Raw genomic sequence first — 24,124 nt, 5'->3', positions numbered from 1 at the left:
AGAAGTGGATATTTTCATTGATGATGAGAAATGAGATCCAACTGATTTAATTACTGAAACAGGCAGGATGATTTACTGATTTGGAATAGTATAATACTTTGCCACAATCCTTTCAAACAAATAAAGACATTTGAAGATGTCAGGAGGTAACCATACATACTAAACCACCCTTATCATTTTAGAGATGCAGTTACAGTAACTTGTCCAAATTAACCCTATTGAGGAGAGATGGAATGGAATGGAACAGAACAGAACAGGAGAGGCTACAGAGAATCTGACTACTTATTCCTCCAGTGTACAAAAAGTGTGATGAACTTGGAGCTGTATGAGGAAAAAGCCCAGATATCCAGCAGCCATGTCTCATTAGGGTTTCTAAACCTTTATTTTCTATGACAGAAGTTATACAGGTCTATATGGAATAAGTATTCTGGAACTCATTATGTTTAAACAATTTAATTCTTGGACAAGAAAGTAGTGGTTGCTCACGAGCCAGCAATCAAAATTTTATTATAATAAGTGAAAAAGGACATCTCCAGCCAGGGAAATACTTTCCTACACTCAGAGAGACACTTCAGAAAGAGTATCTCCATCAAGAGGAGAGAAAGGATAAGAAAAATACTTCTTAAAAATAGAGACAGAAATGTAAATGAGAATTATTATGATTAACTCCATAGTCTAAAAGTCATGACTGCATAATTAGGAAAATGGCCTGTTTTGGCTGAAAACCAATTCTCTCTCAGCAGCAGGGTGAAGGAAACATTCAGAAGTTAAAACAACATGGAAAGACAAAAATCACAGGGGAAAAAAGTTCTGGAGTACACAAAAAAAAAGATTAAAACTACAGGAAATGCACAAGTGATGTACCACAAACCGTAGAACAGGGACTGCAACAATGCCAAGATGTATGGCTTAAAATAGATGGTAAAACAGTGCAGAAGTGGCAAAAATGGTAAAAACTTCTCTCTCCTCCTTAGAAGGATTAAGTAAGAGATACTTTATTATCTAGCAAAAAAACAGAAGCACTTTTTATTACTTTAGTGACTAATGATGATGGCAAACAATATCTGCTAGAACAAATATTTTAATATTAGGATGTATAGGGAACGTTCACATAACAGTCTTCAAAGAACTGGCAAAAGACATTTCAGTATTGTTAAGTTTAATAAATCTTGGAAAATCAAGCAAATTGCAGAAGATCATGCCAATGTTCCAGAAGCGCAAGAGAGATGCATGCCTAGGCCACGGGGCTGATTAGGCGCTGGGAATGCATGGAAAAGGTGACAGAAAACTAATCAAGGGAGGACTAAGGAATAACAACGTGTTTAATGCCAGTCAGTATAAACTCTTACAGAAAAGAGATCAAGCCAGACAAACGTCCATTCTACAATGGTGTTATATGTTTGGCTTATAAATATAATCCCTTAATTAGACTCATAGAACCACAGAAAGATGGAATGGTTTGGGTTGGAAGGAACCCTAAAGATCATCCAGTTCCAACCTCCCTCGCCTTGGAGCACGATCCTCCCACTAGATCAGGTTGCTCAAAGCCTCATCCAACCTAGCCTTGAACACCTCCAGGGGATGGGGCATCCATGACTTCTCTAGGCAGCCTGTGCCAGTGCCTCACAACCCTCACAGGAAAAAAAAATTCCTAATATCTCATCTAAATCTCCCCTCTTTCAGCTTAAAACTGTTGCTCCTCATCCTATCCCTGCACTCCCTGATAAAGAGCCCTTCCCCAGCTTTCCCATTGTCATTGACTCAGATGTTTGCATAGTTTCATCTAGCACCTCCCAGCACCGATTAAAAATCAGCACACACCAGGACGGTCCACATGAATGGGCTTGGGATGGATGGCCCAAAGCAGGGAGGCTGGCAGGGAAGTAGTAGACACCTCAGTGCCCAGCCTCATGCCTCAGTAATGCCCCACAGCATCCCGGCCTCCTACTCCAGTTTTGGAGCCATGAAGGGCGAGTGTCCAGGAGGCATGGACGGGGTACCTGCACCTCCCCCAAGCTCCCCGGACAAGCTGGGAGGAAGTGTGGATCAAATCAATATCAAAAGACCTCTTAGATCATCAAGTCCAACCATTCCTATCTGCCGCTAAACCACGTGCCTGAGCACCTCGTCTACCTGTCTTTTAAATACCTCCAGGAACAGTGACTCAACCTCCTCCCTGGGCAGCCTCTGCCAGTGCCTCATGACCCTTTCTCTGAATTTTTTTTTCCTGATATCCAGCCTGAACCTCCCCTGGCGGAGCTTGACACTTGTCCTGTCCCTTGTCACTTGAGAGAAGAGACCAGCACCCTCCTTTCCACAATCTCCTTTTCAGCTAGTTGTAGACAGCAATAAGGTCTCCCCTCAGCCTCCTCTTCTCAAGGCTAAACAACCCCAGTTCCCTCAGCCGCTCCTTGTAAGACTTGTTCTCCAGCCCTTTCAACACCTTTGTCGCTCTTCTCAGGACACGCTCCAGAGCCTCAACATTCTTCTTGTAGCGAGGGACCCAGAACTGAACACAGGATTCGAGGTGCAGCCTCACCAGTGCCACGTACAGGGGCAGAATAACCTCCCTGGACCTGCGGTCACGCTGTTTCTGATCCAAGCCAAGATGCTTTTGGGGCCTTCTTGGCCACCTGGGCACACTGCTGGCTCATGATCAGTCAGCTGTCAATCAACACCCTGGTAAGTGGCAAATGTTTAAGCTTGGGTATTAGTCAATAGCAATTTTCTAAGTATGTCTTACCATGGTATGTGTCTTAAGAAATGTTTTTGTTTTTTTCTAGAAGGGGACTGATGAATGGCAAATGTTTGAGCTTGTGTCTTGATCTATAGCAGCTGTCTAAGCTTGTACATCCCATAGTGGTCTGAGCCTTGAAGGATATTTATTTAAAGGGCGACCTGCTGTGCAAGGAACAGGCATCATACAAGACAAGGAAGCCTGGAATCCACACTGTCAGGCCAGCAGAAAAAGGACTGTTAAGTCAAAATCTGGGCTGCACCCCGTCCTTACTTCTAGCCTTCATCTTTGGACCCCAGGAGGGGGTCCTTGTGACCACTCAATGGACTGACTGCACATACAAAAAGGAACGAGTATGTAATACCTTTTCAGGCAATGAAATGAATACGCATAGATACGTAGTATAAAAGACGCACAGTTTTCTCACTTGGTATGCGTCTTTTTGGAGGATTAATTCCCCCAGGCATCCAGCAGCGCTAATAAATATATACTTGCTAAATAACGATTATGCAGCTGTTATTGAGTTGTTATCTCGGACTCCTTGCCCAGCCGCACCAAGCCTCCCACTTTGGTGAGGAGCGTTAGAAAGCAAGGGGGCTTGGAAACTCCATCCTTTGAACCAAGACCCCCAGGTCCTTCTCCTCCAGGCATCTTTGTAGCCACTCTTCCCCGAGTCTGTAGCGCTGCAACGGGGTTGTTGTGCCCCGAGCGGAAAGGTACGATTGCACTGAACGATCTCAAAGGTCTTTTCCAACACAGAAAGTCTATGATTGACTTAACGATTCAATAACTCCAACGACCCAACCATTCAATCCCAGGTGGCGCTCCGGACACGTGGGCGGGAGGACATGAGAACAGCTCCCCCCTCCACAACCTCCTCATCCCCCGCAACTCCCCACCTCCCGCCCCGCCCCCGGCGTCACGCGCCGCGCCGGGCTGGGAGGGCGCCGCGCATGCGTACCCGCACGCGCCCCGGCACAACGCCTCGCAGGGTCAGCCCGGGGTGGGGGGGGGGAGGCGGGGGGTGGTTTGGGTATGTGGGGATCGAGGTGGGATCCCGGCTCTCCCGAACCCTGGGCTGCGGCGGGGGTTGCACGCTCGGCCCCGTGGAAGACTCGGGAGATGGCCTCAAGCTGCGCCGGGGGAGGGGGGGGTAGATTGGATAGAGGGGAAGAGGATTCCCGGGAAAGAGGTGGAGGCGCCGTCCCTGGAGGTGTTCGTACAGCGCAGCCGGGACCGTGGTTTGGTGGTGTCGGGTTGAGGATTGGGCTGGATGATCCTAGAGGTCTTTTCCAAACTCGGTGATTCTGTGATTCCAACTGAATCCTGAGCAGCATCAAAAGAAGCCTGGCCAGCAGGGTGAGAAGGTGATTCTGCCCCTCTATTCCTGTCTGGTGAGACTTCATCTAGAGTATTGTGTCCAGTTCTGGAATCCTCAACATAAGAAGGATATGGAACTGTTGGAGCAGGTCCAAAGGAGTCTACAAGGATGATCAGACAGCTGGGGCACCTCCGTTATGAGGACAGGCTGAGAGAGTTGGGCTTGTTCAGCTTGGAGAAGAGAAGGCTCCGAGAAGAACTTATAGCGACCTTCCAGTACCTGAAGGGGCTACAGGAGAGCTGGGGAGGGGCTGTTTACAAAGGGTTGTAGTGATAGGACTAGGGGCGATGGGTATAAACTGGAGAGGGGCAGATTTAAACTAGACATAAGGAAGAATTTCTTGACTGTGAGAGCGGTGAGGCACTGGCACAGGTTGCCCATGGAAGTTGTGGATGCCCCATCTCTGGGAGTGTTCAAGGCCAGGCTGGATGGGGCGTTGGGCAGCCTGGTCTGGTGGGAGGTGTCCCTGCCCATGGCAGGGCAGCGACCTTTAAGGTCCCTTCAAATCCAAACTTTTTGTAACTCCGGGGCTTGCTGGAGGGCTGCACTGGGCCAGGCCACACTACCTTCCCTTCCCTGTGTGCTTATGGGAAAATCAAACATCGTTTTGGAGACAGAAAGTTCTCCTGGAATGCAATGAAGAAGGAGGAAGCAGTTGTAGACTGGCTAGGAGATCAGGAAGAAAAAGCTCATCGTAACACGGGAAAGCAAGGTTTTGGGTAGCAGTAAGGAATAGGGAGCAGATGAAGAAGTAGCACTGCATGATGGTTTTGCCTTTGGTTTGGGTGAGTTAATTAGCAGGAGGTAATCCTGAAAATATCATTGCTTCAAGTGAGAAAAAAAAAATCTGTTCTGGCAGCATCTCACGGAATTGGAGGTTGCCTTAAAACAGACTTGGCACTTTGGAGTTTGTAGCCCTGGCCTTTCTTATCTCAGATGTTCTTAGACTGGCAAGGATTAATGGAGGGTCTCCAGCCTTGGCTTCCTTTAGCAATTCTGAAGTGAAAAGCAGGACCCTCATACCACTAGTTTGCATCATTTAGGAGCTAAAGGTATTCCCAGTTTAAGGCTACAGTTGGAAGAGATTAAGGAAGCTTTGTGTTTGAGTTGAGTCTGGTGATGTTTTCAGAATTATGATAAGATGAAGTGTTTGGGGGATGATTTGTTGCTTTATCTCTGAACGCAGGAGTTAGGACTGGCTGTTCTGAAATGGATGATGTAGCAAGACTTAGTGATCATTCCCCCATGTAATAGTTGCTCCAAGTTGAAGCGTTGCCCTGTGATCATTTCAGAGCTTCTGTCTTCTCAGACAAGGTCTGCTGCCCTAACCTATTCTCTCTGCTCTTTGACGCATATTTTCATGCTTCGCTGTTTTCCTGCTTGCTTTCTAGTGCTTTGCTAGCAGGAATAAGTCAAAGTAGACGATTTTACATCAGGTCTCCAGTGGGCAGACATGTGTAAGATGTGTGTTATTAAACAAGAAGGTCCCTGTTATCTTCCTAAAATAGACCTAGCCCTGTCCTGTTGATTACGCTTGTCCCTGCTCCAAGCTCTTTGATTTTTTTATGCTCATCTTCTGGAATCAGCTGTGCAGTAGTTCTTAAAATGAGAATTTTAAACTTTTAACATGAGTGTAGTGCACTTGAATGAATCCCACTTAATTTTTGTAGGGACTTATATCATCACTTACTCAAAAAGGCACAGTACATGCAACATACAGTTTTAAATACAGGATTATGGGACTCTATTCTTGTCTATTACATCCCGTTCTGCAAAGAAAGAGTAATGATGCAAAGAAGAGAAAGAAGGAGGAGGGATAGGAAAGCTGAGAGAAAACTCTTCTCAGTACTCCTTTAAGAGAGTGTAGACATTGTCTCTGGTGGCATAATAACAACAGTTTTGTCCTCAGAGCATTTTTGTTGCAGAGGTGTCTTTTGGTGAGAGATGGCTGAAAGAGAATGGGAAGCGGCAGATGTGGGATTTTCTTAGAAAAAAAGAAACAAGCATGGGAAAAATATTTCTTGCCTCTCTTAAAAAGAACAGATACCAGGAGAGACTGAAAAGACAACAGAGAAAAAGTTGGTGAAAATAGTTGAGGGAAGGGAGTTGACATGGGAAAGTTCTGTATGGTTCATATAGGGAAACAAGATTTATTTTATTTATTGTGACAGTTAATCAGCCATTTTTGCTAGGTGGACTGCAACAATGTTTGTACAGTGTTTTGAATAGAGTGAGAAATTTTCATGAGGAAAAACTTCCAGGTTGCTTCCTTGATATCTTTAAGTGGTGTTTACCTTGTGCTTATATAGAAGTTGGGGGCATCACAGTAGGAGCCACTTTTGGCAGAGGTCACACTGTAATTGTTCCTGTGACTGCAATTTAAAGGTAGCCTCAAACAAGCTGAGTAGGACCTGTTAATAAACTAGCCAGAGAAAATGGTGGTTCAGTATAGGTACCCTTATAGTCCGTATTGCTGTCTGTAGTGCCCTTGTTAGGCTGCTAGTTGTTCCTGAATTTGGTGTAGACACATTGCTTATATGTGGGATTAAGAATTAGAATGATTTAATGCAAGGAATATGTGACTTCAGATGCATTATCAGAGTACAATGAGTCATTTTGGTTGCCTTTATTTTGGAATAGCTTGCAATACTCAAATCATCTTACTGTTGTGGCTCTTTTGTGTTTCCTTTTTCAGGAAGGTCCATCCATCCATGTGTGTCCACTCTTCCTTGGGAGATGTCCAGTGTATCCAGTTATGCGCTTCGAATGGCCCGGCTGAGTGCTCAGATATTTGGAGAAGTTGTCAGGCCAACTGACTCAAAATCTATGAAGGTAGTGAAGTTATTCAGTGAGCAGCCTTTGGCCAAGCGGAAAGAGGTCTACAACTGGTATCCTCCTCACAACACCTACTATGCCCTCATGAAGAAACTCCGTTACTTTGGTCTCTACAGGTAATCTCCATGCTGTGGGGTAGGAGCAGAACTGGAGATGGGAAATGGGTGGGTGTGGGGTTTGTTACAGGTTTGGGGTTTTTTCCTCGAAGAAAAGAGGGACAGAATGTAGAAAAAAGGTTTAGTTCAGAATATGGTGTATATGGAAATATGCACTTGATTGTTGCACTGAGGTCAAGGAGAGTAAAATAAGACCTACTGTCTAACTAACTTTTACCATAATTAGAACCTTTTGTGATAACTACTTAAGTGTAGTTATGGGCAGCCAGTTATGTAAGAATTAGTTTGCTTTGGCTTTGGGAAGAGTGCTTTCACATAGACTGGGGATGTGTCTGTAGTTCTGAATATGCAAACGAATGTGCTTCGAAAAGTTGATGTTGCCTTACGATGAAAATTGCGCTAAGATAGTCTTACCATATATTCCTCGATCATTCAACAGCTAATAAGTGAAATTCAGATGAGGAGGAAAGTCTGTGTTAGGTTGGAGGGGCTTTTTATCCTTTAAAATAAATAAAGCTAAATTAAATTCAAATATGGTTTATATAGCCTTGTTAATTCCAGCTTCATCCAAACCAGTTTTCTAATTTCTAAATGAATATCCGCAGTCTCAAGTAGGAAAAACTGCGCTGCTAAAGAACATCAACAGGAATCAAATGCAGTTCTTCTACTTCAGTCAGGTAGCACTAAGGAAATCCCTTTAAAATGAGGCTGGTAGCCCTGTAAAGTCAAAACAGATTCTATTGCCAGTGTCACAATGCTAGCTATCAAGAATTGCATCCAGGGTGCTCTTGGTTCAGGTAGGCATGCAAACACTTTCTAGAACAGCTGTTGACAGAGAAAGCCCCAGTGACACGATAGTGTTCTTTACTCCTTCCCTCCTAATCTCTAGTTCCTTTTCTAGCTCCTCTTTATACAGAGAGCTGGTAGAGGGTTGAATTTGCTGGTCCGAAGTATGTAATGAAGACTAATATGGCCTGATAATAACTTGCAAGATTTTTGTTTCCTTTTAAGAAAAGTCATGCTTAAAAAATTAGAACATTACTGAGGATTCATTATCTCTGCCAGCCCGTTTGTCCTCCTTCCTGTTCTAGCAGTAGCTGAGGCTTTCTTCATAACTCATTCTTGAAGTCACCTGAGAGCAGTGTCACATACTGTAACTACTGCTCAGCATGGCCCTGTTTTCTTAGAAGCTAATGACCTGAACTTAGAATCTAGCACAGAAAAACTATGTGCTATTGCTAGACTGCTGAGCTGGAGAAGAGGAGAAATTCTCATTCTCATCTCTTGCTGATTTTTATATTTTACTGTTCATTTTAACACAGTATATCAATAAATGCAATGGAAATAACATATATATGCATACACCATTTGTTGTTGAAAAGGGCAACCTTGTTAATTGTGAAAGTGCCTGAGGAAATCTTTTATGTTTTTCAATCCAAAATTACTGCTAGCAGCAACATTGAATACATTGCAGTGAGTTTCAGTATCAACTTCAGTGGTAAAAAAAGTTCTGAGTTTTTTTTTCATTATTATACACTTTAAAGAACCTTTTGCATGTAGGTATTCCAAGAAGTAAACTTCTTTTTCTTTTCTTCCTTATCTAGGGATGAACATCAGGACTTTAAGGAGGAGATGAGACGATTGAAAAAGCTCCGTGGAAAGGAAAAACCAAAGAAGGGGGAAGGAAAGAGAGCTCTCAAGAAGAAATAATACCACTTGGACAATGCAATGAACTACTCTGGAAATGCTGGATAACAGCTATCACCCACACGTTGCGTTCCCAGCTGGAGAGGGCTTGGCGGGTGAGCTGCATGTGGGTCATGAGAAACACACCGTGAAATACTGGGGTCCACCTTGGCAGTGCACTTGTCTGTGTTTTTTCTCGGTTTTAAATTTCTGTGATTTAATTATGCTGTGTGTTGCAGCACATTGGTTTGTCAGAGCCCTCTCTCATCCAAGTAGTAAAAACAATAGTAAAAAAAAATAAGCACTCAGTGTTTTTCTTTCCATCACTTATAGCCATTTCAGTATTTCTGGATCTGGAAAATCGTTTACTTTTCATTGTCTGTTTTACTTTCTTGCATTAATATCATGCTCTTCTGCAAGTGGCCACAAAAAAAATAAGGTTTCCTGCTTCTACTGCTGCTTGTCATCTCACCTGTTATAACGAGTTTCATTTCAGGTAGCTTTAGCAGTAGTTTTTTTAAGCTGCTGCTGGAATCTGCTGTTCAGCATTTTGCACTGGACAATACTTAATGGTCTGTTGCCTGTCCACAGCACTTTCATTCACCCTGAATATTTTGGTGCTGCACCAGAAGAGGCTGGAATACGAAGATTCAAACTTTTCCAGTCTGAGACCCCCTACTAATGAAAATACAATATTTAAGTTTACTATAATAAAAGGATTTTGAACTTATTTTGATTGACCAGAGGACATGTATGAAGTTCTTCATAAGGTGATGAGAGCAGTGTTACTGGTACTTAGTGTGTAGTTTTATCACTAGTCTCTTTCAATGTTGCTAATAGTAATGATTGCATACATCTACCATTCTCACCTATCAGTCTCTGTCAGGGAACAGAAGTACAGAATGCGTCTGTGCTACTCTGCCCGGGCACATGTGCATCTTGCTGGCATCTTTTAGTTTCCAGACCACATAAGCTTAGAGGAACGTCTTTGAGGTAATAAAAAAAGAGAGCTATTAAAAACGTAGAGTGACAGAGCAGAGAGTATTTGCAGTTTGGGGTTAGCTTGGGGTATGCTTGATTTTGCATAGAGAGGTGTTCAGAAGTAGGGAGCAGTACTAACCTGTGTTCAAATTTAAGTGTATTTAAAGGGATCTGTCAGATCATTGAAATTAATGGATCTATATAAATTTACAGCTCAACAACTGTACTTAGACAAGGTTATTCATTGGAGAGGTGCTGATGGCATTAAAGGTGTTTCTGGTGAGCTGTGTAGTTCTTGTTCATATAATTTCGGAATGTTACTTGGTTTTCTAAACTCTGAGAAGCCGACTTTAAAAAATCTGCAGTGTTGTGGGAGAAGCGCATGAGTTCTTACTGCAGCCAACAAAATACTACAGAAGTTAGTGAAATATATAGCCACTCTTCACCATAGTGGTAAGTTTCTCTCTCATTCTCATTTAAAATCCTTTTAGCAACTTACATGTTTTGCTAAACTCTAATATGCCAATAGCATTTTAGTGTTCTACGGGTTGCAGTTTTTTTGGTACTGAAATATACAGAGCCTGGAATGGGCCCTTCCAAAAAGTACTTGGTTCCTGGGACATGTGCATGCAACTGAGGGGAAGCGATCTGGTTCCCTTGAATTTCTCTTCTACAAGGAAGAGTGGCATGGAGCTCCATACTGGCTAGGAGAGGGAATTCCCCGAGCAGGAAGGCTACTGCTGCCTGGCACTGATCCGACTGAAGTCACTGAAGAGTGAAGTCACTCAGTGGAAAGACCAGTTCTGAACCTTTTCAGCAGAATTACTGTGGCAGCTTTGGACAGCTTGGAACTGTACTTAAAACAGTTTTGTTGGCAAGAACCTGAAGATCAATAAAAATGTTTCCCCTGCAATTTAAGATGAAAAAACAACAGCGTCTTTATTTGTCCCTGTGAAGCACTTAAGGTGTTGACAGTATAAACATGCAAGAGACAGAAAGTGTGCCTGCATCAAAAGTGATTTATGTTCCTGCTCCATAAGAAAGCATGCACGGCCTTAGACTTTGTGGGTATGGGGAGACCTTGTTACGAGTATACATGTAATAATACATAAAATACTTAAGCAGCATGATTGGCCATCCTTATGCTTCCAAATCCACATTTAGCCTACTTAAGGACTGAGCACCTACAGAGCCCACTAAGGGCAGTGAATGCTACAGGTATTTTGTATCTTAGTGTGCTACCTTGCTAGAGACAGATATGGACTCAGCAGTGTAATATCAAATAATTACGCCTGGGGATCAGATCCATTCTTACTTTTCTGCTCCAAGCTGCCTGTCTATTTATGGATTTTGAGAAGCTGCTGTCATGAACAGGAAAGCAAAAGGCTTGTTTGGCATGTCATCTATAATGATCCTCGTTGCCTGCAACCTGCCAGAGCAAACCTGCTCTACAAGCAAAGCATCACACTTTGGGAAGATACTTGGAGCAGCATATCCAAAAAGAGAGAGGAACTTTTGGAAGTGCCTGTCAAGGAAGCAGATGGGAAACAAATGGACTGAATTGTTGACTTTTATTTTTTTCTACATGGTGTTTACAAAAGCAAAGTAGGTGGAGTGAAGAAAAATGATACCTTTAGCAGTATAAGTAGAATAAATGTTCCCCTGCCTATTTTTTTTCATGATCTTGTTATACTTGTTTGTTAGAACTAGGTATTCTCAAAAATGGCTGTTTCCCCTCCCCTGAGCCTTCACTGTAAAGTAACAGCCATTCAGCCGTTACTGGAGTATATCCTAGCATTAGGTTAATCCATTGCTTGCTGTGCGTGTTAGTGTAACTGCTTGTTCCCGAAAATACAGCCTTCTCCTCTCCATAGCTGGGATAGAAATAGGTACTTTCTTTCGTCCCTCCTAAATCATGCTCTGTCATTTAGGAAGACGTTGCCTGAAGATTGTGAATTACAGGGTCTAGACAAATTACAAGTCAGTCCTGTAACATCATGCCAGTAATTAATGCAGGATGTGTATTTAGGAGGTGAAGGAGAGTTTCAGCCTTATTCTGAGGGGTAAGAATGGGAACACTTGCACTTTATACAGCTGTTGGTATAGTCCCATATCCGATTTATGGTACAAATAATCAAGTTCAATTACATTTTTATTTTTGGCTTTTCCTTTACAATGATTCTTTTCACCTTTCAAACTTGGCTGTGTTTTGTTGCAAAATTCCCTCTTCCCAAGGGTGAAAGCTGCCCATCCTCACAGTTGTTTAGACTGGTGTTTTAATTCTTGATTGGAATTTGCCTGGTTGAGGTGATCTGAGGGACAAACTGAGAGTCAAAACCCTTACCTCTTCCCAGTCCTTAACAGCTTTACTGGGTACCACTGCTTCCTTATTTTACAGTGCTTTAACTATTTGTCTTTAATTGTACAGTTGTATAATATAGTCGTAGTTGCTGAGTACTGCCTTGATAATTAAAAGTTATTTTCTTTAATTACGTAGCGAGTCCACTGGAGGGCCACAAAGAGGATTAGAAGGCTGGAGCACTTCCTCCAAGAGGACAGGCTGAGAGAGTTGGAGTTGTTCAGCCTGGAGAAGAAAAGGCTCCAGGGACACTCTACAGCAGCCTTCCAGTATTTAAAGGTGGCCTACAGGAAAGCTGGGGAGGGGCTCTTTATCAGGAACTGCAGAGATAGGATGAGGGGGAATGGTTTTAAGCTGAAAGAGGGGAGATTTAGATTGGATATTAGGAAGATTTTTTTTTTTTTTACTGTGAGGGTGGTGAGGCACTGGAACAGGTTGTCCCATCCCTGGAGGTGTTCAAGACCAGGTTGGTTGAGGCTTCTCGAGCTATCTGATCCAGTGCAAGGTGTCCCTACCCATGGCAGGGAGGTTGGAACTGGATGATCTTTAAGGTCCCTTCCAACCCAAATGATTCTATGATGATACTACCATGCTTTGTAATGGGGGCAGGCAATAAAAAGAAAAGCAGTCTTGCTTTCTGGCAGAGGCACCAGTGTGTTAAAATATTTGTGCTTTCCTTGGGAAAGTATTAACATGAAAAAAAGTGTCTCCTAATGTGGAAGGAGTTTCTTCTACATATTAAAGCAATACATTGAGTTTACAGAAGTTAGGAAAATACACCTGGGTTGCTCTATGATTTTAGACAAATGCTTTGTCTTACTTGTCTACATTTCCTCAAGAGTAAAAATAGAATAGTGATCGCTTAGTGAGTAGTGCCACAAGGGTAAGCTGCTTCTAAGGTGGGAATTTACCTCAAGAGAACCTTGTGTAAAGAGCAGCTTAGTCTGGCTATGGTAGGACTTGTCCCTCTGTGTATTTAAGGGCTGTATTACAGCAAGATGATTGAATACAACAGTTGATGACATATTTAACACATAAAATAAGATGTGGCAAGTTGCTCTGTTCTACTCTAGGTGATAAGAGATTTCAAATGCTGAAAAAAATATTGGTTTGGTCTGAAAGTAAAAATTGGAAAGAAATAATCACAGATACCTCTTAAACTGTAAATATTTTTGACATTTTAAAGACTGTGTGCATATTCCTCTACCACTTTGAGTTTGAAGGCCATTTTAGGATCATTTTTAAAAACAACAGTCAACAAAGTCTATATATTTTGGGTAAGCTTCATGAATCTGAAAGGTTACTTTGATGAGGGAATGACTGTGTTTTGTAATTTTTTTTCTTTTTTTTTAAAGCACAAATGGTAGTATAAAAAGAAAACAAGTGCTGTGGGGATCTCAGATTGATTCCTTTAAACTCCGTTCTCCTCTGTAACTGATTGTGACACTTCCTGTGCAATCCCTTAGGATTAGAACCTGGAAACAAAATCCTCTTTCTTTGTTATCTGGAAAACTTTTATTGTAAATCCTGCTAAGAATTAAATTATGTGTGTGGGTCTGATATTTAAATGGATTTTCCTGTGCCTGCACAGTTAAGGCAGCGTGAATAAAAGGCACTTTAGTCTCTTCACTTCTTTCTCCTCTTCACTTTTCCTTGTCCTTCTCCTCACGTGTAATAATAATTTCTGGGGTACAGAGAGGAAAGAACAGACAGGAGAACGTCTGGAGAATTTGATTGTGAAGGCTCAGTCAGAACAGAACACCGGCTATCAAATGGTGAGGAGTGGGACTGTAGACAGGTGTTAGAGGAACATCACCACCACACTGGCTGAGAAATTATTCAGTTGTCGAAGGGGATAAATATTAAATCAACAGGATAACAATCATGACATGAAAGTGTCTTTATGCATACTGTGTTGAATTGTTCTGGATGAAATACTGGAGAAAATTCCACGAAAGTTAAGAATTTAGAAAAATTGAGAAGATTCCTAAGAAGTGGGTTCAGCTTCTGTTGTCTGAGTCAGGCAGAGCTAGGTTGAGCTGAGTGTTATAAAACATAGCACAGAGACCACTTCTCTCCTGGAAGAGGAGGCAGCAAACTAGATGACCTCATGCATTTTCTCATATCATAGCTAGGTCTGTGAAGAGAAATCTCACCAAGAGCCAAGAAAGGATTTTTATATCCATTAAGTTTTCTATCTGTGCTTGAAAGTACTTTACTTCATCCCAGGGCTCCTAAAGCTGTCTGTAAATATTTCATGGAGTTCAGAGGGTCTCTCCCACTTCAGCTGTTGTTTCTGCGGGTCCGATGTTTGCCTTATGGGCTGTTTCATTAAATAGGCTTTTAATGGTATTAGGAGTGAAAACCAGCTGAGCTCCAGGAAGTCTAAAAACCATTCTACTGCCACATGCAATGGTGTTGCTGCAAATGCATAGTTCTAAATTATAGAAGCATAGAATCATAGAATGGTTGGGGTTGGAAGGGACCTTAAAGATCACTCAGTTCCAACCCCCCCTGCCATCGGTAGGGACACCTCCCACTAGATCAGGCTGCCCAAGGCCCTATCAACCTGGCCTTGAACACCTCCAGGGATGGAGCATTCACAGCTTCCATGGGCAACCTGTGCCGGTGCCGCACCATTCTCACAGTCAAGAAATTCCTCCTTATGTCTAGTCTAAATCTGTCCCTCTCCAGTTTATACCCATTGCTCCTTGTCCTATCACTACATGTGAGGGAGCCTGTGTGTGACAGGCAGCATCAAACTGCTGCTCAGAACTTCTTGGGAGGAACAGCAGGAAATGACAGATATCCAGGAGGTGTGGGGATATTGCATTCAGTATTCAGCTGAGTAGTTTAGAGATATTTATTATAGATTTTGGGGGGTAAGGGTGGTATTATTTCTGAGATGTCAGAATTTATGCTGGCTTTTTGTTTAAGTAACAATGATATGACTGATGTTTCAGCTGATGTTACTTACTATTATGTTTAGTTTGCAGGCATAGGAGCATTTACATGAAGGCTCCTACCTGAAGGAGCATTCAGCTAGATTGTCTGAACTGGCACATTTATATCAGAGAACAGCCCATGAATGAGACAGTGCAGATGCTACCTAGACAGACAACATTTCTTGCGTGAGTGGATGGGAGGTGATTGATACGCAGGCTGCATGTGAAGCAGCACGTGTTATTTCTTGACTGGCTGTCCTGAGTCTGTTTTGGTGCATCTGATGTACAGGTATGTGTTGTTCACAGGCTCTAAACTTCACAAATGCCTTTTGAATGAATAGCATAAACCAAAAAGTATTAATTAGGCTAGGAAATGTCAGAGTTGTTACTGACAACTAGAAAGTAACACTGCAGCCTCTTTATTTTTCTGCCTTTGCACTTAGTCATTCAGCTTATACGCAGTGGTGTTTGCCAAAAAACTGCTCCATTGCCTGACACAAATACAGCCAACAGTGTGATGTGCTTCTGTATTTTCAAACTCAACTTGCTTGATAGTAGAAAGTTTATTAATAAACATGAATACTCTCTGAGGAAGGATGGTAGGGTATTGACTAGGCACACAAACCGCTTAAAGATAGGATAAAAGGAAGATCTAAGCTGGAGCCTTGCAGAATTCCCCCAGAGGGGCTAACAGAAATTGCCTTCATTTACCAAAACAAATGTGTCTTCTGGAGAGAGAAGTCATATCGCATTAAAAAGCAATAACCACATCCGAGGGCCTTAGGCATAACTGCAAGCTTCAAGCAATCCATAGCATCAAAAACATTGAGAGGCCATTGACCACTGCACCAGAAATTTTGCCTTTGGCCGAGTGCATACTCACAGGACCAATGAGAATACAGCAGTGTGGTTCAGACTGTCCTAATTCCCACGTGCTCAGCAGGCAGCTTGCCTCTTTAGGAGAGACTAAACGTCTGTGAGGCTTGTGCTGTCTTGGTGGTAGTGAGGATTAAAGGCAAGGATGGATTATGAACTGTGATACTGACTCAGTCAGCAAAAGACATATTTTTAAATACATAAGATATGTTTATATATGCTACAATATAAGCATTCATTTAAAAGGGTTATGTATCCCTTTTGACCTATCACCGATGCACAATAACTCTTTAAACTCCAGCAACATGGTGTATTGCCCTGAAAAAAAAAAAATCAGTCACCACGATCTCTCTTCCACAAGTTAAAGCTGTGGTTTCTGTATTTGATTCAGATTATTGATTTAGCCTTTTTTGACTCCTAAAGTTTCCTTACTCCAAGGCAATACGAACCGTAATGGACTTGTTCTGTTCAGTGAAGAGGCTAGAAACTGCAAGATGCAGAACTAAAGTATTAGATCAGACATGTAGAGAGTTGCCAACCTGTCTGTAAAGTGCTGGAGAATCAAATTACAGCAGGTATTCAGGTCGGGGGAAGCTCAGCTAGCCTGGATATTATGAACAAAAATCCTAGAACTGGAACATTTTCTGAACAGCAAAATAACTTGTTTGAGGTAGAATCCTTTCCTGCCCTTTCTTGGAACTCACTCAATCATATTACTGCTTCTTTGTGTGTTTAAATGGGATGGGTTTGAGATAGGAAATGTGATTGTTCATGCTGGAATAATAATGTTCAGAATCTAAAGCTACTTAGTCTGTAAAGCTGATCAGCTTATCACTATCCAACACAAAGGACTCAGAAATCAGATATCTGAATGAGCAGAATGTGTGGAAGCAATGACGAAGGATGCTAAGGTAACAGGAGCGTCTTGACTAATCCTCTCAAACGTGAGATTTGGTCCCAGTTTCAGTAAAGTACATCAGGCAGGAAAGCAGTGCTTCCTACTCCTTTGTTTCCCTATTTTCATCTGCTTCTCTTTTCTTAGGAGAGCTGCATCTTCTCCTCCTCTAGCTACTTCCACTATTTTCTCTCTCTATCTAATCTTTTGCCCTATACTTCCCCCTCCTTTTCCACTGGTTGCTACTTCTGTTCTTTTACGGATGGTTTCAGGGCTCATATTCTCTGTTCATCATAGAACCGTTAAGGTTGGAAGAGACCTCGAAGACCACCAAGTCCAATCATCAGTCCAATACCACTGTGCCTACTAAACCATGTGCCGAGGTGCCATGTCTACACATTTTTTTGAACACCTCCAGGGATGGTGACTCCACCACTTCCCTGGGCAGCCTCCTCCAATGCTTCACTTCTCTTTCAGTAAAGAAACTTTCCCTGATGTTTCTAAACCTCCTGTGGCAGAGCTTGAGGCCATTTCCTCTCACCCTGTCACTTGTCGCCTGGGAGATCAGCATCCACCTCACTACAACCTCCTTTTAGGTTGTTGTAGAGAGAGATGAGGTATCCTCTCAGCCTGCTCTTCTCCAGGCTAAACAATCCCAGTTCCCTCAGCTGCTCCTTATGAGATTTGTGTTCTAGCCCCTTCACCAGCCTCATTGCCCTGCTCTGGACACACTCCAGCAGCTCATTGTTTTTCCTGTAGTGAGCAGCCCAAAACTGAACACAGTATTCAAGGTGCAGCCTCACCAGCACCAAATATAGGGGCACAATCACTTGGTTCCTTATATGCTACATTCATCAGTATTTATGCTACTGTTCAACAAAATATGTAGTTTTCTCATTGCTGGACCATGAAGTCACTACTCAGACAAGGAATGAAACAGGTTAGCACTTTGTTCGTGTGATACCGAACAACATGAAGACCATGGAAGGGACCTACATGCAAAGACACTCCCATATCCCAGTTCCATCACCTTTCCTGCTCTCCACCTCCCACATACTGCCTCTGAAGGAAAATGTTTTGCTTTTTACTTTCTGAAGGTCTGGACTGTGGTTTAGGGAGACAAGAGCAACAGTTTTGAAGATAATCACTCTAAAATAAATTATGCTTGGGTCAAATTAATACTATGTAAATGTTTCCAATATCATTGCAAAAAAAATCCAGAATATGTTATTATTTATACATAAAAGAAAGCTTCATAGATCAACATTGCTTTTAAAGGTAGAATGAAAACTGAGTTAAGAACCTGGCGGATTCACATTTTCTTCTTTCTTCCCTACCTCATTTTTTCTCCTAGTACTCACCCATCCTCATCACTTCTGTTCATGTATTTACTTCAAGGGCAAAGAACTAAAGTGAGATTGTTCAGCTGCTAAGTTCAAATTGCTACCTGAATATTACCTAATTTCTCACTTGAAGGTATGAATATTTGAGGTTCAGCAGAGTCACAGAATGGTAAATCTCCTGAATTAGAAGTTTTCAAGAAGCTACCAAAGGAAAAAATACAATGCAGGAATAGTTGAGAAAGAGAAAGAGAAAGAGAAAGAGAAAGAGAAAGAGAAAGAGAAAGAGAAAGAGAAGAGGAAAAAAGGAAAAGGAGTCTTGCTTTCTCTATTGCCTCTCATTGGAACAATCAGACTGTGATTGCTAGCAATATGAAAAGATGTATAGTATATCTTAAAGTGAGTGGGATAACACACCAATATAGGTGCTAAAGAGAAGTGGAAAAAAAAAATAAAATAAAAATAAAAACTCAGTTCTTTCCTCAAACAATATCTTCAATATTCTTTTCCTGGGGAGCAAAGTAATATTCTTAAGTATGTGTTATTCTGACTAATAACGAGGAAAAGACTGAATTCTGGACAACAGGTGAATTTTTGTTCTGCTTCACAGTTTCTGGCCAAGATTATAGGGTACATGACTGTTAGCATTAGTGTCAGTGTTCCATCAACACCATTAAGACTGAGAACTGATTTTATATATAAACAGTACCAGTGCCTTGGATACATAAAGTTGCGCAGTTTCACTTCATACTACAGCATTTAAAAGTGACACACATATTTTAGCATTAGAAGATCTGTAATTATTTTCTTATGGTGCAGAATTTAATCCATCATTTTCAAGTGTACGTGGGCCAAGTGCAAATGCTATAATGTATGGGGCAAATATTTGTTTTCAATGTGTGAAAATGCTAAGCGGTTTTAAGTTTGGGAGTTTAAAATGTGTCGCATTTTCAGCTAGCCAGGGGGGAAAAGCTCCTATTATCGTACTAATATACAAATTGTAATTTTTTTGTTAAGGAACTGGAAGTTTTTATCATAACAATTAAATGTGATGGCTGGGCTTTCTTCCAGATAGTATCCCCTGTTGAAAGAGTACTGTAAATGAGACCGACATTAAGTTTAATTTACTATCTCTTTTGGACATTCTCATATTGGAGCGCCTTATTAGTTCTTTTGAGAGGGAAAGTATAAAGGTGTGTTCAAATGCTCACAATGAGACAGTTGCTTTCATGCAGACATCTAATTTCTTACTGACTCATTGCAACATTGTGCTCTGGAAATTCAGGTTTTGATTAGATCAGATAGATGTTCTGTGGTGGGCAATCTAGCTGAAGAGTCTTTTAACAGCTGGATTTGTTTTCTGATCTGAATTTAAAAAAATTATCTGAAGTGGATTAAACCGCAGTGTATAACGAACAGCTTAATGGGAGGTGGCAGGTTTTGCATTTACAAGTAAGCATTACCTGCTGCAATACCAGATAAACTGGCTGTGCTGCATTGCAGGAATCAACCAGCCAGTGCCCTGAGTGGCCTATGGATTTGAGAGCAGAAATTAGCCTTTCAAATCTAGTTTGTAAATTTGATTTTGACCTATGTTGATAACCAAAGCTAGTCTCTGTAAAAATATTTTAGCAATTCTTAGCAGATAAGGTTTCATATCACCAAGAAATAGTTACAGTCAATAGTGATTTATCTTCCAACATGACAGGTTACGCAGAGAGGCCAAAGATGCCACCATGTGAAGAAGCAGGAAATTCTAGTTATCCCTAGGTGTGGATTCCCTCAAACAAAAGGAAAGTATATCATAAATAGTAGATTTCTGTCTCCTTCCTACACAAATATCTTTTAAAACAGTATTCTGTTCTTTATTAAAAAAAACAACAAACCAAAACAAACCAAAACCAGCGTAACTCCTATGTCATGTATTTTGAGTGGTAACTCTGCTGTATTGCTAGTTTTAGTTATCCATTGGCCATTGTAGCTCTTAGGTGGTACATCAAATGCAATAATGAAATCTAGCAAATACATTTTATGTGAATGCAAATCCTCTGAAAAAAACAGAAGCTCAAGAACAAAGGCACACAAGACTACTAAAAGCATTGAGAAAGGCATTGCAAGTTACAGATTTATAGTAGCCTGCTATCACTGCTAGAGTTATGTCCTGGACATAAATTGCTAGGAGAATAAAACAAGGGCTATGACTATGTTCTGCACACTGAGGCTAAGTTATCCCTTGGTATAAATCGCATTGAAATGAATGGACTTAATCTGTTAGTCAACCCATACTCCTCTGTTGGCATTTCCATTAACATCAGCAGGCTGTGTGCTGGGAGAGCCATCTCATATTTCCTTTGCTGCATTTTCCCTCAAAGACCAGGGTAATTTGTCCTAACGTTTAGTCCTCAGCCCATGTGTTGTTTTCCATAGTCTGTATGTGTATTTTACTACCATTACAGATTCCCATAGCTTAGCAGGAATTGCTGATAATCATTCTCTTCATTAATATAGCTGTTAGAAAGAAATTTCTAAACTTAGCAAGGATGTGTTTAATCATAGAATCGTAGAATGGTTTGGGTTGGAAGGGACCTTAAAGATCATCCATTTTCAATCTCCCTGCCATGGGCAGGGACACGTCCCACTAGATCAGGCTGCCCAAGGCCTCATCCAACATGGCCTTGAACACCTCCAGGGGTGGGGCATCCACAACTTCCCTGGGAAACCTGTGCCGTGCCTCACCACTGTTATGGTGAAGAAATTCTTCCTTATGTCTAGTCTAAATCTACCCCTCTCCAGTTTATAGACACTAAACAACATAGCTCTCTACAGGAAAGACCCTCAGCTAAATTCATGCCTGAAGTTCCTTCCCTCCATACCACAGGGTCTGTTATTCCTGATTCCATTGTGATTTTGGTGTTCCCATACCATAAACTGATGCTGCATTTATTTACCAGTTACAGCACTGCCAATATCAAACAGAATTTGAAACACTTTTACACACCAGTGGCCCCAGTGAGAAAGGTGAAATACAAACCTCGAATCTATCATCAGGATTATTACATCAAGAGGTCGTATGGTTTCTTATTCATAATTGAAGTGAAACAAAGATAAGGATGTTTGCACTTGCACGTTTCAACTTGGTATTGGGAAAATGGCCACAGGCACTGGGGGCAACAAAGCTGGGAGCAGGCTTTGGAGGGCAGTGGTGGCTGCTGGCTCCAGCTCCTCCTCGTTTCTGAGCTGGAGGGAGCAGCTTTTTCCAAGGAACCCTACTTTCCACCTTGATTCCTCTGTCATTCACACCAGAAGACTAAAGCCCACAGTAGGTCCTGTTTTGTGAGCCCACCTTTTTTCCTTGGTAAGCCAGGGGACTGGGGAAAGCAATGCACATCCCATCATGCAGCCATGGTGCAGGCTGGATGGATGCTTGTGTTTGGAAATTGAGATCTGCTCCCAAACCTGCAGTTTGGACAAGGCTGGCCAGAGGGTAAGAGAGGTGTTACCAAGGAGAAGGAAGGGGTCCCAGTTTCTGCTGAGCTCATGAGCAGACCCTTCCCTCACTTGAAGCATCTTACATAAATGAAGCACTCTACATGAATAAACACCCTACGCATATAAAACACCAGCTTGCAGCTGCAGCAGCTCAAGGCCTAAATGCCATCAATGGAAAAAATAAGGATGTTTTATCAGTTCCAGCAATTAATTATTTTAGTTGTAACCAGAGCAGGCACAAAGTTTTTGGATGAAGCTGTGATTGTTGGAAGTGTCTCTGTCACTGCTGCATGGTATGTGTTTAGAAAGATTCACCTCCAAGCCACAACGCTGCTGCTTGCCAAATGATATCAGGCCAACCAAAACACCATTCCCACCAGACCCCAAGCCCAGGTGACATGCAAGATCCAACCTGTTTCCCATCCTTTTTACCCTCAGCAAGTTTGCAGATGACACCAAGCTGAGTGGTGCAGCTGCCACACTGGAAGGATGGGATGTCATTCAGAGGGACCTGGACAAGCTGGAGAAGTGGACCTGTGAGAACCTCATGAGATTCAACAAGGCCACTTGCAAGGTCCTACACCTGTGTTGGGGCAATCTGCAGTTTCAATACAGGAATGGGGGATGATGTGATTGAGAGCAGCCCTGCAGAGAGGGACTTGGGGGTGCCGTTTCATGATAAGCTCGACATGAGCCAGCAATATGTACTTGCAGCCCAGAAGGCCAACAGTGTCCTGGGCTCCTGGGCTGCATCAAAAGAAGCGTGGCCAGCAGGGCGAGGGAAGTGATTCCGCCCTTCTATTCCTCTCTCGTAAGACCTCATCTGGAATACTGTGTCCAGTTCTAGAATCCTCAATATAAGAAGGATATGGAGCTGCTGGAACGGGTCCAGAGGAGGGCTACAAAGGTGATCAGAGGGCTGGAGCACCTCCCATATGAGGACAGGCTGAGAGAGCTGGGGTTGTTCAGCCTGGAGAAGAGAAGGCTTGGAGGAGACCTTATAGCGACCTTCCAGTACCTGAAGGAGCTACAGGAAAGCTGGGGAGGGACTGTTTACAAAGGCATGGAGTGACAGGACGAGGGGCAATGGGTATAAACTGGAGAGGGGCAGATTTAGACTAGACATAAGGAGGAGTTTCTTTACTGGGAGAGTGGTGAGACTCTGGAACAGGTTGTCCAGGAAGCTTGTGGATGCCCCATCCCTGGAGGTGTTCAAGGCCAGGCTGGATGGGGCGTTGGGCAGCCTAGTCTGGTGGGAAATGTCCCTGCCCATTGTAGTGGGAATAGAACTGGATGATCTTTAAGGTCCCTTCCAACCGAAACCATTCTATGATCCTAATCCTGCAGGCACCTGCTCGCATTCCACGCGGGGGTTCCCCGTGCTGGGACGGTCCCGCAGCCCGGGACCCGCCGCAGCCCGCAGCTCTCGGTGCCGGAGCCCCAAAGCCCAGCCCAGCCCAGCCCGGCTCTGCCCCGCTCCGGCCGCCCCGGCCGCCAGGGGGCGCTGCTGCCGCGGGGGGGCGCGGCCAGAGCGAGTGGAGGGAGTGGTGACAGAGAGCGGAATGTGTTTTAGTTAAGATAAAGTCAAGTTTCATCTGAGTAATTTTTGAAAGTTAGACAGAATGTCCCTCTCATAGCATCTTTTCTTTCAAGCAGTGTTTTTCCAGACACTGTTCCTTTTTTGGAGATGATTCTTCCCCCTCTGCTCCACTCTCATGAGACCCCACTTGGAGTATTGTGTCCCGTCCTGGAATCCCCAACATAAGGATATGGAGCTGTTGGAATGGGTCCAGAGGAAGGCTGTGAAGATAATCAGAGGGCTGGAGCACCTCTGCTATGAGGACAGGCTGGGAGAGCTGGGGTTGTTCAGCTTGGAGAAAGGAAGGCTCTGAGGAGACCTTCCAGTACCTGAAGGGGCTACAGGAAAGCTGGGGAGGGACTGTTTACAAGAGCCTGTAGTGATAGGACAAGGGGGAATGGCTTTAAATTGGAAGGGGGAAGATTTAGATTGGACATTAGGAAGAAATTCTTCACCATAGGGGTGGTGAGGCACTGGCACAGGATGCCCAGGGAAGCTGTGGGTGCCCCATCCCTGGGAGTGTTCAAGGCCAAGTTGGATGGGCCCTTGGGCAGCCTGGTCTGGTGGGAGGTGTCCCGCCCGTGGCAGGCGGGATGGAACTGGATGATCTTTAAGGTCCCTTCCTACCCAAACAATTCTATGATTCTATAGAAGGCTCTGCAAACAGTCCCTCCCCAGTTTCCTGTAGCCCCTTCAGGTACTGGAAGGTCGCTATAAGGTCTTCTTGGAGCCTTCTCCAGGCTGAGCAACCCCAGCTCTCTCAGGCTGTCCTTATGTGGGAGGTGTTCCTGATACTAGAAGTAGTTACAAAAAGGATATTTTTTATTTAAGCCAAAGTAAGGTTTCATCTAAGTAATTTTATTTTTTGAAAGTTAGACAAAACGTCCCTCTGTCAGCATGTTTTC

At 42.9% G+C, this 24,124-nt stretch overlaps 1 protein-coding gene across 1 annotated transcript; it reads left to right on the top strand.

The window, feature by feature from the left end:
- Positions 1-3,648: 3,648 nt before the first annotated feature.
- On the top strand, positions 3,649-13,626 carry MRPS33 (mitochondrial ribosomal protein S33). The gene is made up of 3 exons (XM_009560538.2): positions 3,649-3,729; positions 6,814-7,069; positions 8,674-13,626. The coding sequence occupies exons 2-3, from the start codon at positions 6,855-6,857 to the stop codon at positions 8,777-8,779; spliced, it is 321 nt and encodes a 106-aa protein (XP_009558833.1). The 5' UTR covers positions 3,649-3,729; positions 6,814-6,854; the 3' UTR covers positions 8,780-13,626.
- The last annotated feature ends 10,498 nt before the right edge of the window (positions 13,627-24,124 follow it).

Source organism: Cuculus canorus, chromosome 1 (genome assembly GCF_017976375.1).
Source record: "Cuculus canorus isolate bCucCan1 chromosome 1, bCucCan1.pri, whole genome shotgun sequence".
Taxonomy (NCBI): Eukaryota; Metazoa; Chordata; class Aves; order Cuculiformes; family Cuculidae; genus Cuculus; species Cuculus canorus.
The sequence above is the reverse complement of the archived record's forward strand: the minus strand, read 5'-3'. Positions and strand labels throughout refer to the sequence as shown.